General features: G+C 38.9%; 2 protein-coding genes across 3 annotated transcripts; both read right to left on the bottom strand.

The window, feature by feature from the left end:
* Positions 1–4886: 4886 nt before the first annotated feature.
* LOC122046396 (RNA-binding protein 38-like) lies at positions 4887–9501 on the bottom strand. Of its 2 annotated transcripts, none has more exons than XM_042607081.1 (6): positions 9116–9501; positions 8885–9017; positions 8351–8513; positions 7980–8016; positions 6113–6413; positions 4887–6041 (listed from the first exon to the last, which is right to left on the bottom strand). In XM_042607081.1, exons 1-6 carry the CDS (start codon positions 9293–9295, stop codon positions 5941–5943), a joined length of 915 nt encoding a protein of 304 aa, XP_042463015.1. In that variant the 5' UTR covers positions 9296–9501; the 3' UTR covers positions 4887–5940. The 2 variants fall into 2 exon arrangements, with proteins under 2 accessions (XP_042463015.1, XP_042463016.1); XM_042607082.1 differs by having other exon boundaries at positions 8351–8465.
* Positions 9502–11740: 2239 nt separating this feature from the next.
* Positions 11741–12813, bottom strand: LOC122048456 (CBL-interacting protein kinase 21-like). The gene is made up of 3 exons (XM_042610020.1): positions 12552–12813; positions 12213–12352; positions 11741–12169 (listed from the first exon to the last, which is right to left on the bottom strand). Exons 1-3 carry the CDS (start codon positions 12811–12813, stop codon positions 11741–11743), a joined length of 831 nt encoding a protein of 276 aa, XP_042465954.1.
* Positions 12814–13962: the final 1149 nt, after the last annotated feature.

The raw sequence follows: 13962 nt of genomic DNA, 5'->3' as shown, positions 1-13962 counted from the left end.
ATGACAAGGAATGGATGTTGTTGCATGCTGCTACATGTAACTCCATGTATCAGGATTATGACAAGGAAATAGTTATGTCGCCCTTCCCCATGTATGTTTAGTTCATCGATCTACCGCCTCTCGGTTGGAATCGGTTAACCGACCGGAACCGGTTCAACCGGAATCGATAGAACCGATAAGATACCGGTTAACCGATTTTAAATAAATCATGGTAAATCAGAATTAACCGGAACTGATAAATCGGTAAACCGGTTAATCGATCAGTTGAATAGGCCTAAATGTCATCCTTCGTGTATGCCTCAAAGTCACTTCCCTTGGACCTTGTCCTTGCTACCTTGTCTACGGTCCCTCAGATGCTCCATCCTTCACCGGACCCGAAGTTATCAAGCGGAGTCATATGTGTATCCTGTAAATTTGCACACTCATATACACATATCAGATACAAAGGTGAACCTAACTTAAACATTTGCTCAAACACCAAAACACATGGTCGCACGAACTATTAGGATTGCACCAACACCTCCATGACCCTTCGAGGGCCCTCAAACACTGTTCATCCGAGACTTGACTTAGTTTTTGCTCCTACAAAAATATGTTAGTCTAGTAGAAAAATATTTAACCTATAAAATAAAGTTAACATAAATTATAATCATTATTAATTATATCCTATCTTCCTGAGACCAGGATCTAGTCACAATCTCAGTCTAAATTTCTAAAATGGACCTCAACTAGACTAATGCCTAAAGTCCCTAAATGGGACTCGCCCCCACTGGATACTCTCCTCTAATGACTTACCTTATCATGCAGAATCGCTTGACTCTCTTTCGCTCCACCAAATATTTCCGCCAGTTGTCAGGTTCACATACCCAATTGGACTTCGGCTAGCTATCAGGTCCCGTGGATTCAGCCGGACTTTCTATCAGATATCGGATTACTTCTTGACATATCTGAACTTCTACACTAACTATCAGGTCCTCTAGACCTGGCTGAATTTTAGCTTGATGTCAGACCCATCAAGTCTTGCACACTTAGTAGAAAGGTTAAATCACACACATCTAACTCTAATCCATTAATCATTCATCAAAACTTAGGTTTGATCATTGGTATCAATTACACCAATATAGAGATGCGGTTATGTGGTAGTCAGATATAGTCCTTTAGATGCCATCCTTCAAACATGTGACGCTTAGTTGGATGGAGAGGCAGTTAATGGCTATAGAATCTAGTCCCCTCACTGACCTATATGAGGATGATAAATGAGAATGCAATAGCATCTGATGTGAGGATACACTTCTAATAGTTATACAAACCCCAGAGGAGGTAAGCGCAAAGAGGGGAGCAGTCTCTTACACACTCTCTTCGATTGGATACACTAAGCCCTCATCTTCTTCTCCTTCTTTCGCTAGGTTTCATATCTCAAGAAAATCCTAATTTAAGCATCAGAGTGGCCTACCGGGATCTCTCCCTAGCATCATTCTAACCCTCTATTGAAGTGTGTTTATGTCCTCCTCATCCCTTGCACTGACAATCTCCAGAGAGGGTGTACATTGGATTGTTCATTGATTGGTGACTTGACTATCCACGGTATTTGGCCGGAACAAATATAAAAGTTTCAAACAATTAAATAAGTTTGAATTGAGAGTCTGATAATATTTAAGTCAAGCTTGAACCAAGCTCAAACTAATAAAAAAAATCAAATCAATCTTGAACAACCATTTCAACGTAATGACTTGGTTCATTTTAGACTCGGCTTGACTTGACTCATTTACCTTATCAAATAAGTTTGAACATCATGAAACTTGATTCATCTTGGCTCGTTTACATTTATACATTGGAGAACGAGAGAGCGGAGAGGAGAAGTTCCCACTCAACCTATTGCATATGATATTGTCCATCAATCACTCATTTGCCTACCTACATAACACATATGTTGTTTTTATAATTTAGATATCTAGTTCTTCGAACCAACTAAGTCTTAGAGGTGACTGACCTGATCCCACGGAAGCTCCTATCGCCACCAAGGTAAATTTGGAAGCGCGTGCGACTCCTCGCCTAGTAGCTAACTTCCCAGATTTTCCATACCACTAGGAAAAATGCCCTATAGTATGACATAGCTTGGAATTGAACTATGGGTATTTGGTTAATCTATCAAACACCTTGTCATTGCAATGTTGCCTGGGAAAATAATGCCTGGTCGCATATGTTGTTGCACTCTGCCAACCATTTGATGTCACATTTGTGGTTGCTAGACTGACCACCTAGTCACTCGACCAAGTGTTATTGTTACTCAATCAATTGCTTTAAGTATGCCAAAACTAGAACTATCAATTTGAGTTGGGCATGTCAGATTGGCCGACCCTTTTAAACAATTTAAACGGGTTAGGTTGAAATTTTATCAACCTGTTTAAAGATGGATCCAGACACGCTGACCCACTTGTGCCCGTGACCCACGCGGGTTGGCCTGTGCCTGTCTTGGGTTGGTCCGCATGTTGAGGAAAAAATAATTATCCTAAATTTAAAGCTAAAGTGGAATATTTTTTAGCGTACTAGAGTACGTAGTCACTTGGTTTTAACTCTTGTACATGCATTATCACCCTATTTTGTATATTATGTCCTCTTTAGTGGGGTTCATGAGTTTGGAGTTTTGTTGTGTGGTCATCACCAATTCTTGCTTGTACTTTGTTGTATGATCATCACCAATTCTTAGCACACCAAAGTTATCTATGTATCATTATTGCCCCTCCTTTTTGTTGACTAGTGGTTGCTCGACCCTCTTTTCTCACACAACTTAACCTCATTCAAATCCTAACTTTCGATAGATAGTGGTGTTTTTGCAAGTCTTGGCTATGCCAAGGTTTATTTCGCAAGGGGATACATGGGCACAATACCAATTGGAGGTGAAGTTATTTTTTATGATAAAAACTAATGGATCAAACACCATTTGATTTACCTAATTGTCCTATCAGTTCAAGTAAACAAAAGAACATGTGAAATATTTAAATGACCCGTCGTCTCATTAATACAATGATACATTTGTCTACGTATGACCAAGCAAAAGATTGTTAAAGGTGGAAGCTAATAGCAATATATATATATATATATATATATATAGAGAGAGAGAGAGAGAGAGAGAGAGAGACCTTGAGTTGAGTTCAGTTAGGTTGAGGATTTTTTAATCTGCCAAGATGACTGGTCGGCCACCCTGTCTGATATACGTAGATTATATATACTTTTATGCATGTTTTAACGTATATTTACTTGCTTTCTTTGCACATGTTTTATGTATTTTCACCCGTCTTTATCATATTTTTAGTATAATTATTCTCTTTGTCGGAGATCTGCTCTTGTTTGATTTTATGTTGATAGGATGTATTTTTGAGCGAAAACGATGTTGAAACGTGCTTCGGAGAGACAAAGAAGAAGAGCAGAGCCCAACCATGTAGTTTCACACGGCCGTGTCTCTTCACCCATGGGCAGGCAAAGCATGGTAGTGCCAAAAGGCACAACCATGCCACTCAACTAGAGTCAATATAGGGTATGGCGGTGCCAATTGGCACGACCGTGCCATTCTAGCAAAGTAGCTTCACACTTTGGTCGTGCCAATTGGCATGACCATGCCATTTCAACATAGCCATTTTAAGCTGTGGCTGTGCCAAAAGGCATGGTCGTGACACGAGCCATGTGCAGGGTCGTGTTTAGCTCTATAAAGGTGAGTTCTTCCCCTTTTCAAAGGAGGAAGGTTCCCCCTCTTGGAAGACTAATCTTGGTCCAGATCTACACTCTCTTTGCACTCCAATCGAAGATCTAAATCTATTTTCATTATCTCCTTTGACTCTAAAAGCTTAGGATTGGATCCGAAGATCACTCAATGGCTTGGATAAGCTTTTCTCCCTTCTCTTTGTAGATTGAGTTTTAAGCTTTTAATTTTAATGTCTTTGGATTCATTTCTTCCTTTTATGGAGTATATCTCATTGTTCTAGGATTGAGGAAGTAGTTGTGGTGTGAAATTAATGTATACTCTTTGAATTTGTCAATTTCCTTTCCATATGGCATTGCTTATACCTTGTATTTATTTGATCTTATATGTGTACGGTGTATTTGTGCTTAAATCTCATGTATAATTGAATGATTGTATTGATTTGTTTACCCCGTAGAGGGGATGCTTTAGATCGTATGACTGAGGGGGGGGGGGGTGGGGGGGGGGGCTCTAGTGATAATGGTATCCCTTTAACCGGATCTTGAGCACCGCCTTGAAGGGGAGGATAATTCTCTATAAGGAAGTATGGAATTATACTTAATGGATTATTTCTATATCTATGTTATCAAATGTTTAGTGCATCCTTGTGAATGTATATGACCGAGGGCCTTAGTGATAAAAATATCCCTTGAACCGAACTTCCTAGGAACCACTTACATTCGGTAGCATTTGATACCAATAGAGATAGCACTCCGTCCCAACCGTCACGGGATAGTCTCAGAATTGAATTAAAACTTTCTACATATGTATAGGGATAGAGGATGAATAATTAGTGATTCCTAATACATTGATTAATATCACAATCAAACCGAGCTCCTATAATGATTTCCTCAACCAAGTTTCCTCAACCAAACTCTCTTTACTCTATGTCTCTCTACTTACTTCTCTTTACTTTAGTGCAAAGATTCTCAATTCCCGATTGTTTAGTTAATTCATCGTAATTAGTCTCTAGTGCTTATATTCATTCCTTGTAGGTTCAATATTTTTTATTACTTGACGACAACTATACACTTGCAAATTATATACATCATTGTCCTGAGCCGCCACCACAGGCCGATCCATCCCTTTAGGAGTCGGCCCATTCTATCACGAGTCGGTCCGTTTGGCGACTCTAGTTAAGGCTAATATCTTACGATGATGACTTGAATAATTACAATTAAGAACACACTAAAAGCCAAATTTTAAACAAAGGCCACACCCTAAAAGTACAAAAAGAAATCAAAGGCAGCGCATGACTTGAATATCCCTTACACAACTCATGATGCATGAATATGAATGTTAAGTACTCTTCGTATTATTACAATCCATAAGTCTTGCGTACTTATTCAATACACAAATTAAAAGCTCCAAATGTCCTCAACAAAAGAGAAGAGAGATATGCTGTGAAGCTAAACCATGGTGATGCATGCATGCAGATCAGTGAGTGAACGAGGGAGAGAGATGAAAGTGTGGAACCCAAGGGATCATAAATATCCACCCTCAGCTTCATGTTTGGAGCTCCAGACCCTGTGGAGCTCATTAATGGAGTCAGTAAGTGATGGAGGCCAGGAGGTAGTGCCAAGAGCATGCCGAGAATAAACAAACATCAGCAGTGCTCCTTGAACCTGTGCCTTTGCTTGCATGGGGTGTTCTACCACAACCTCATGAATGCCTGTTCGATCACACCAATTCCTGGATAAGCTCAGTGTGACCGGTGTCATCTACCTTAACTAATGGTTAATTTCTCAAACCCAATGTTGGGTCGAGTTAAAGGTGTTAGGAAGGAGTCACTGAGGTTTTCAATTAATTCTTCTTTTCTCACAGCCTCCTAAACCCCACTGATATCGCTCTTGGTGTTGATCTCCAAGAGAAGAACTGTCTTGTTCTCTCCTTGAATTTGCCCGTCTTAGTGGCAGGCGTCCTCCTCGGACTGGTTTAAACACTTGAAATTATTAATTAATTAAGGCCATGCATGCAAGGAAAATTAGTTGATTTATATATGCAAAGTTAGTGTTCTCCGCCATGGGAGAAGATTGCTTCAAGCCCAACCGAGGGCCTGAAGGCAACTTGAGGATTCTCCAAATTCAACACTAGAATTCGGATAGTTTAGGCCCCTTCCATGGGACTAAACTTGAGGTATGCATGACTTGTAAAAAATATGGTGCATGATTTGGGGAGTTTGGAAGAATCAACGTGAATCATGGTTAAGCCAAGGGCTGCTGTGGCGCCGTTGAGGCAGAGAAGTGAGCAGGAACCAGGCGGTAAGGATAGCCGGTGGGCGACGGCGGCAGGGTCGTCGTTATGCCTAGTTTAAGGGAAATTTCAGTCACTGAGCGTAACAAAGAAAACAATACTACACTACTTCAATATGTGTACCTCCAGATTGTGCAGTAGAAGTTGCAGCAATGGGCAATGGCCCGGCTCCGAAATGCTGCCCGAAGGCAGTTATTCCCGCCGGGGTCGATGCCACTGCCGTCGGGTAATGGAGCATTGCCGTTGGGTATGAAACGTTGTAGCCCATTTGTCCGCCATTGGCCAGAGCAGTTGCTGCTGCCGGAGCAGTCCTGCCAGTGGCGCCGCCGCCACCCCCGAACTGGAAATAATTGGGGTAGTAGGCCGCCGGCGAGCCATATGCCGGATACTGTGCAGTGGCTCCTTCATACACATTGTAATAGCTCTGCCCAAAATTGATCATGCAGTCTAGTTAAGCTAAACAATAGCATTACTTTTACTTGTAATCTAACAAATTAATTAGCAAACAACACTAACTAACTTAGCTTGCTCCCAATTGTTTTAATTTAGATTTTAAAGTACAAGACAATGGAAAGGTTTTAAAGCTTAACTCTCTTTTCACTGAACCAAAGTTTAATATAATAGTGAATGACTTGGTCCACACCTGACACCTCTATTGCTCTATCAGGACTGACAACCTACACATTGTTTGGGGATGAAAAGGTAGCAGGCCATGTGATGTGCTTGACCATTGAATTCATGCTCACAGGTCTCTAATTATATATATAAGATATGAATATTGTAAGAAATGTGAAACATGTCATCACAAAGTTTAAAGTTGGTGTTCAATGACTACTAGGGGTCTTTGAACATTACATCTAGATTGGACATCTGTCAAAGTCTTCAGACCTATTTAAGTATTCATGTGGTCTGTTATTGACTTAATTATAAACTGTCAAATTTCAAAAGAAGCTAGCTCCCTTTTGAAGCTTTTGTATAGTTTAAGTATGTAAAATATTGTGGCTAATATCTTATCAATTGTCATCTATCTATTAATCAAAGTTGTTGCCCTATGATCATGTAGTTGCACCCAAAGTCGAAAAGTTTTACTATTCAAGGACGAATGATGTGGATTGTCATCATCTCTTTCATTGCGACCATATTTGTCGTCACAAATATTATCATCCTTTTCTCTTTTCCCCTAATTTGGTATATTACTTTGAAATTATTGAAGCTAGGAGGAGGTTCTATGTCCATTAGTTTTAGATGGAGAAATTTAATTAACTATCTATATAAATTGATTTCTTTCCTAATAACTCTCAAAGTGTTCCTTTGTGAAAAATCTTTTATATAAGTTATTTTTTAGGGTTAACAAGTTTTCCATGCAGGTGGCCTATCATGTGCAAGAGCATAGCCCCACATGTAAGCCACATGATTAGAAGTTAGAACTCCTTTTTCTAGGATTTTAATCATGTCTGAAATCATGATTAGAGGTATATATGTAAGGAGTTTGCCCAGGCTGAAACTACAATAACAAACAAGAAATATTATAGCAATTTGAAAATATTATAACAACTAGTAGTATTCAAGCTGTAGTGGAGATTGAAAGTCTAATTTTTGAGCAATATGAACATTCAATTAAATGGCTATTTCAATTGACTAAAGATATAAACTCTTGAAAATCTTTCAAGTACGAAGAACATAAAAGAAAATACTTCAAAATTCTCGCCCTCATTAAGATCAAGTGCCCAAAGGAACATTCAAGAACTCCTCCAAAGTTTTAACATCTCAAGTTCACGACAATTTACCTTTTCATTAATTACAATTTATCGTACGTAGAAAGTTAATTTCAACTGCTTAATCAATTACAAGGTGTAGTTCGATTTATTTTTTTTATAATGATGATCGGCAATATCTAGAGGAACAGATTCTAGCATATATAATTAAGAAATATATGGAGCTTGTAATTAGCACGTAATGAGAAAAAAACACAAGGAGTTAAGCAACATACCGTAGGGTAGCTGTAGTCCAAAGAGTAAGGAGCGTACCTGCAATTTAATGACATACAAATTAAGTTATACAACTTATAATATTTAGAGATGGACCTTAATTTTCTGTTATGTTACACTACACTGCATTATATATATAATTTGTTTCGAGAGAGAGAGAGAGAGAGTCCGGAAGAAGTGATTAAAGAGCTGTAAAAAGCAAAGACAGCAAGCATGCCCTCAAAGGCCCTTCTCATGCACAACTGTGCACACTCCAAATGGCAGCTTTAGCTATCAGCGTGCATGTGCTGCCTCTTTCCAATTAATCATCACTAATGACGCAATTAACTAATGAGATTAGTCTAACTACCCATCATCTCGATCGGAGGCTTACCCGTAGAGACCAAAAGGGACACCTTGTTGGATGGCATAATGAGGGAAGCAGCTGGCAATGGCTGGAGGTAAAGCTGCACCAGCACCACCAGCACCACCCACACCTTGCTGGTATCCTGTAACATTATGAAAAGGTTTCACCGCCCTAAAACTCCTGTTTCCCCCTGTAAATGCACGAGAGATCACGCATGATCATAAATGGCAAAAAAAACATATTTGAAGGTTTCATGCTCGAGAATCAAGACCGGTCAAAGGGTGCACAGTGCACTAAGCCGAACAATATTGTCTGGATCGATCTCTCACTCCTAGGATAACTAACATCCTGTACCTTGACTATACGTGCCCACTTTTACCCAAAGCCAAGAGATTCCTTTATTGCTTAATCAATATAATATTTGCAGGTCTAGGCACTTCATTAGTGCCATGATACCTAATTAATTAAGCTATACTTAATTAACTCCTTCATTGCTTCTGCTTGAAGGCATAATTTCTGATGCAAAATTAAAACTAGCTAGCTTATCATGAGCAGTCGTACCGTGGCGAGGTGTCGTAGGCTGAGACCGCTTAGCGCCGATCGAAGCGAGATTGCAGTTGGCCCTCCGACCGTCGATCACCGGAGCTGGATCGACGCAAGACTTCACTGCCGCTGCCGCCTCCTTGAAGGTCACCTGCGATCGGAACATTATAGACGCGCATATATATATATAGAGAGAGAGAGAGAGAGAGAGAGCATGATGATGGTATATTGAGAACAGGAAGGACTCACAAATCCATATCCCTTTGATCTCCCGGTGGCCTTGTCGGTGATGACCACGGCCTCCAAGATCTCCCCGAACTGCTCGAAGTACTTCCTCATTGTCTCGCTTTTGGTCTCCCAAGCCAGCCCCCCTACGAAGATCTTGGTGAAGGTGGTGTCTCCAAATTGTCCTACTAAATTAGGGCTCATCTTCCTGATCTCCGATTAATCCAGCCTCCAGCAGCAGCCTGCTGATGAAACCCTAAAGAAGCGAGCTGATGCCTAGCATAAGGGAGGGAAGAAGGAGGGAGAGAAAGAGAGAGGAGGAACAGATTAAGAAAAGTTGAAGGCCAGTGAGAAAGCAAGAGACCTAGTAAACCCAAAAGAGAGGAGAGAGAAAATAGCCAGCATTGGCCTAACTCTAATTAGGTCATGCAAACATATGTGCGACCTTGTAGGCAAGAAATCGACTCACCCCATTATCACTTGCTCTTTTGACTGTCGTGATTTACTTCCCTTGTGATGGTCTGGGATCGGGTGCGACGGAGTATCGAGCGAACGATTTCACCATTTTTTTTTTTTTTGCCACTTGTAGGCAAGAAATCGAGTTAATTAGCCGGATAAAGATAGGGTGGTGAATGAATTAAACTGAATAAGTTTTAACTTAGGAAGAGCCTATTTAATTTATCTTTGTTTAATACAAATAAAATTAATTAAATTTGGTTAACTCGTTAAATTAAATGGACAAGTTTTAACTTGTAAGAACCTTTTGAAGAAATAAAAAACTTTAAAAATAAATAAATAAGTTTAACATGTAAAAATTTTAAAAAATCAATCTAAACGAATAAAGCTCAAGTTAAAAAATTGAATCAAACTCAAATTGATAAAAAAAAATTAAATCAAATTTAAATAATTATTTCAACGACTTAATTCATTTTAGATTCGACTCGATTATCTTATCACATAAAACTAAATTAAACCCAGGTAAATTAAAGGGGCTTCAACGTTGGAGTGTATCATGATAAAACCACACCTGCACTGTGGTGGCAGTGAGTTTGCCACATTGTCACGTACGGTATGTGGGGAGTAGAACAGAAGAGGGAGTATTCGAGTTGGACAAAGGTGCTTGTCCAATGGATTGCCGACGATGACCTCAGGAGTTGGAGTGGATTGATATATGCACCGAGAGGAAGCGCCACATGCTTTGCAGCCGGTGTGTTCTTCGGCAGGGGAGCACATGCTTACACTCATATACTTTAGTGCTTTACAAATAATCATATTAGTTTTATTCAATAATTAGTTTATCGAATAAATTAAGTAGATATATAATATTATACTTTTTAGTTGAGTAGTTGGATATTGATCCTATTTAGAATCGGGCAAGACGACCAGTAGGTTAGCTGGATTTATCGTTGACCGTAAAAAAACTTTGGGCCGGAGGAAAATAGAGTTAATCGGTCCTACGTGTAAAAAAAAATATAGATGAAAAAGAACGTTAACAATTGAGTCAAGGAGGAGTCTTCGATGTAGACACTCTGACATTTAAATCAGATAAATGATTGGGAGAAAATCGAATACAATAAATAATAAAAATGAGTAATGAGTTATGAGTGTTGAATTGTGTATATCTATACCTTTAGAAGGAACCCCCTAATATAATATTAAATTTTCTTTGTGCATGAATATCGATATATTTCTAAAAATGATTGACAATTCTGATACTCTGACAACTTTCATAAATTAGAGTCACAATTTCTATGTTTTTCAAGATAGAAGCTTCCTTAGTATGGATATTGCACAGAAAATATTTCCTTGATTTTCTAATAACTATTATATGAAACGTTAAAAAGGAATATTAAATCATTGGGTTGATGGACCTTAAATACGCTTCGGTAGTAGGTCGATCGAGTTTCCTCTAACATCCGGTCAGACCTCATCTCAGATGGGATTGGGTCAGCTAAGGAATATTGATTATTTTGAGGAGTCTTCGTCATCTCTTTTCCTTTTTTACATTTTAATACAACTCACGCTATTGAATCCATTAATTCATGTATAAATATCAAAAATAAATTTTTAAATCTGTTGATTCCACATAATATCAAGATATAGTTAACCAAACTCGGCATTTGAAAAGAATTGACGCGAACATAAATTTTTATTAATTTAAAACTAAAGGATTTAAAACCAATTAAATGATTATTTAAAAGACTCCAGATCCTAACATTAAAATATTCTCAAAATCCCAACTCCATGAAAATAATAAAAAGGACTAAAATATAATTACTTTTAAGTTCCCTCATCATTCTCTTTAGGGTGAAGAAAATTACCTCTCGAATGGTTATAATCGTTAGAAAAATTACCATGAAAAAGAATATATTTTGTTGTATTAAAAACAACACAAGTCTTTGAGTGACAATCGATAAATATTATCGTTGATCTTTTTGAATATCTCACATGATTTAATCTTTCGATCTTTAAACTAAGCTTGTTATACTGGCCAACACTATGCTCGAGAATGGGATTCAAAGCCCACTCGGTTTGCTCTTTTCCACTCTCATCCCATCCCTTTGGAAGGCCAAGCAATTCATCCTCGTTGTCAAAATCTGGCTTATTTTAGATCTCCTTCTTCCTAGCTCTCAAATGGCCTCAACATCATCAATGGGGCCAGCAGGAGAAAACATGTTCTTTGATTCCAGTTATATTTATCCTTGTGATAGGATTTGGATCAAGGATTCTCCTTAGGATGTCTTGAGCACCAGGAGAGATGCATTTAGGAAACTTTATATCGCCCCTAACAATCTTCTGATACAGAACAACAAGGTTTCTGTCATCAAATGGCAGAGATCCTGTCAGAGTAACACATAGGATGAGACCACAAAACCATATATCTGATCTTGCACCATCATAGTCTCTATTTGAAAGGACCTCAGGAGCAATGTGGTTGAGGCTTCCACAGGTTGTGTGCAGCAATTCATCAATACTCAAATGTTGTGGTAAAGCACCGAGGCCGAAATCAAATACTTTGACGTTCCCTTTCGCATCAATAAGAACGTTTTCTGGCTTTAGGTCTATGTGGTAGACACCCTTATCGTGGCAGTAATACAACATCAATCAGCTGCTGGAAGACCTTCCTCCCTTCACATTCTGAGAGCCTTCCCTTCAACGCAATTTTGTCAAACAACTTGCCCTCATTAACATATTCCAGGACCATGTAAATCTTAGTTGTGCTCACTGAGACCTTACCACGGATGGTACACGTCGACTCGACTGAAACAGATTATTCCACAATCAATCTGCCGAACTGCCAAAGCCCTCCCGACATCTCTTTTCAACAATACTTCGTTTACGGTCTACTCGTCATGTACTGGATCTCCCGTGAACTCTGTTTCTATTTCTTCACAATCATTGTCAACAAATGGTGCTTTCTTTTATGCCGGCTTTTCTGCTCCTAAGAATGCCTTGACACCTTCGGCATATTCTTCGTTGTAGACCTTTGAGTCGTATTTTAATGGCTCATCCTCAAATTTAGGCCCCTCTTCGAACAAGTGCCAAACATTGACATCCTTCGGGTACAAAGGTCTCTCCCTTTTGACAGCTCTCCACTTCACTGTTTTATTGTCGTCAACTTCACCCTCCTCCTCGTCAAATGAATAGATCTTCGTATCGCTATGGAGGATCTTAGGGTCATTCTTCCTGACCTTACGAGAGTCAAAAAAACTTGAGGTCATTCGTACTGGGCATGTTGATATATGTTAGTGCAATTATTTTCGGATCAAGATCGACCAAGTTGATTAAGCTTGGATGGACTTGAGTTTGAATTTCGATGTCTGACAATATGAAAAGAGAAGTCAAGTAGATCAAGGGAAGAACATATACTTGACTGAGAAAGTCCTAACGGGAGATTAGACAACGGAAAATCCTAACTGAGATTAGGTAAAGAGAAGTTAAAATTGGAGGTTAGGCAAGGGAGAGAAGTCTACCAAGTGACTAGTCCTAACTGGAGGTTAAGCAAAGGAAGTTCAACGAAAATGTTAGCAAGAGAAAAATCCATGTAGCTTAAGAAGGACTGGATTCTTGATGAAAAAAGTACAAGTGAATCAAACGTTGAACGAACACTTAGTGATTAAAAGTCCAATGGGAAGTTGTCAAAAAAAAGTCCAATGGGAAGTTGTCAAAAAAAAGCCCAAGTAGATCAAGGATGACCAATACTTAATGAAAAAGTCTTGACATGTCAAGGTTAATTGGATGCTAAGCAACAGAAAGTCCTAACGAGTCACATATGACTTTAGAATTGGGCAAAGGAACTCGGATTCAAAATTTAAGGTTGGACAATCGATTATCCCAAGGCCATTCGATTAGGGATAATCGATCGGGAACTTTTTCATGAGAGCACAATGAGGGCCGGAATCGAATAGTCAATCAATTGGGCTTAGAGGCAATCAACTGGAGTATTTTTGTGAAGAGAACGAAAGGTTGTTGAATTGGTTGAGTTAATCGATTTAGTAGCTCCAATTGATTGGCCTAATAAATTAGAGTGCTTTTCGCGAGAATAGAAAGTTTCTAAATTGATTGAGCCAATAGATTAGAAATTGTTAATCGATTAGTATGACTCATCAATCGTTTGGACAAGCGAAAAAGAGTCATTCTATAAGTTTTGAATGGTCGATCTGACATGACAAATGATTGGGGGTAAGATCAATCTATTATGAGGTATTTTATAGCCCGAGAGAAACCCTAGAAAAGGGGATTTCACAAAGAGAACAACACGCCAATTCTTGAGAAGTTTGAAGTGAAGTGCCGCTACATTTTTAATCGATCAAAAGGTATTTCCAAGCAACAAGAAAGCAAGATTCATGTAAAGTTGTTTGTATTCATTG

This window comes from Zingiber officinale, chromosome 2B, assembly GCF_018446385.1.
Source record: "Zingiber officinale cultivar Zhangliang chromosome 2B, Zo_v1.1, whole genome shotgun sequence".
Lineage (NCBI taxonomy): Eukaryota > Viridiplantae > Streptophyta > Magnoliopsida > Zingiberales > Zingiberaceae > Zingiber > Zingiber officinale.
This window is presented reverse-complemented; position numbering and strand designations above follow the sequence as displayed.

What these genes read in the sequence shown, in the direction of transcription:
- LOC122048456 (XM_042610020.1), bottom strand. Translation starts at nt 12,813, where the DNA reads ATGACCTCAAGTTTTTTTGACTCTCGTAAGGTCAGGAAGAATGACCCT. An exon ending in CAACGAAGAATATGCCGAAG is followed by an intron (nt 12,353 to 12,551) that starts GTGTCAAGGCAT and finishes AATCTGTTTCAG; the next exon opens with TCGAGTCGACGTGTACCATC. An exon ending in CAGAATGTGAAGGGAGGAAG is followed by an intron (nt 12,170 to 12,212) that starts GTCTTCCAGCAG and finishes TGCCACGATAAG; the next exon opens with GGTGTCTACCACATAGACCT.
- LOC122046396 (XM_042607081.1), bottom strand. Translation starts at nt 9,295, where the DNA reads ATGAGCCCTAATTTAGTAGGACAATTTGGAGACACCACCTTCACCAAG. An exon ending in GATCAAAGGGATATGGATTT is followed by an intron (nt 9,018 to 9,115) that starts GTGAGTCCTTCC and finishes TTCCGATCGCAG; the next exon opens with GTGACCTTCAAGGAGGCGGC. An exon ending in GCCTACGACACCTCGCCACG is followed by an intron (nt 8,514 to 8,884) that starts GTACGACTGCTC and finishes GTGCATTTACAG; the next exon opens with GGGGAAACAGGAGTTTTAGG.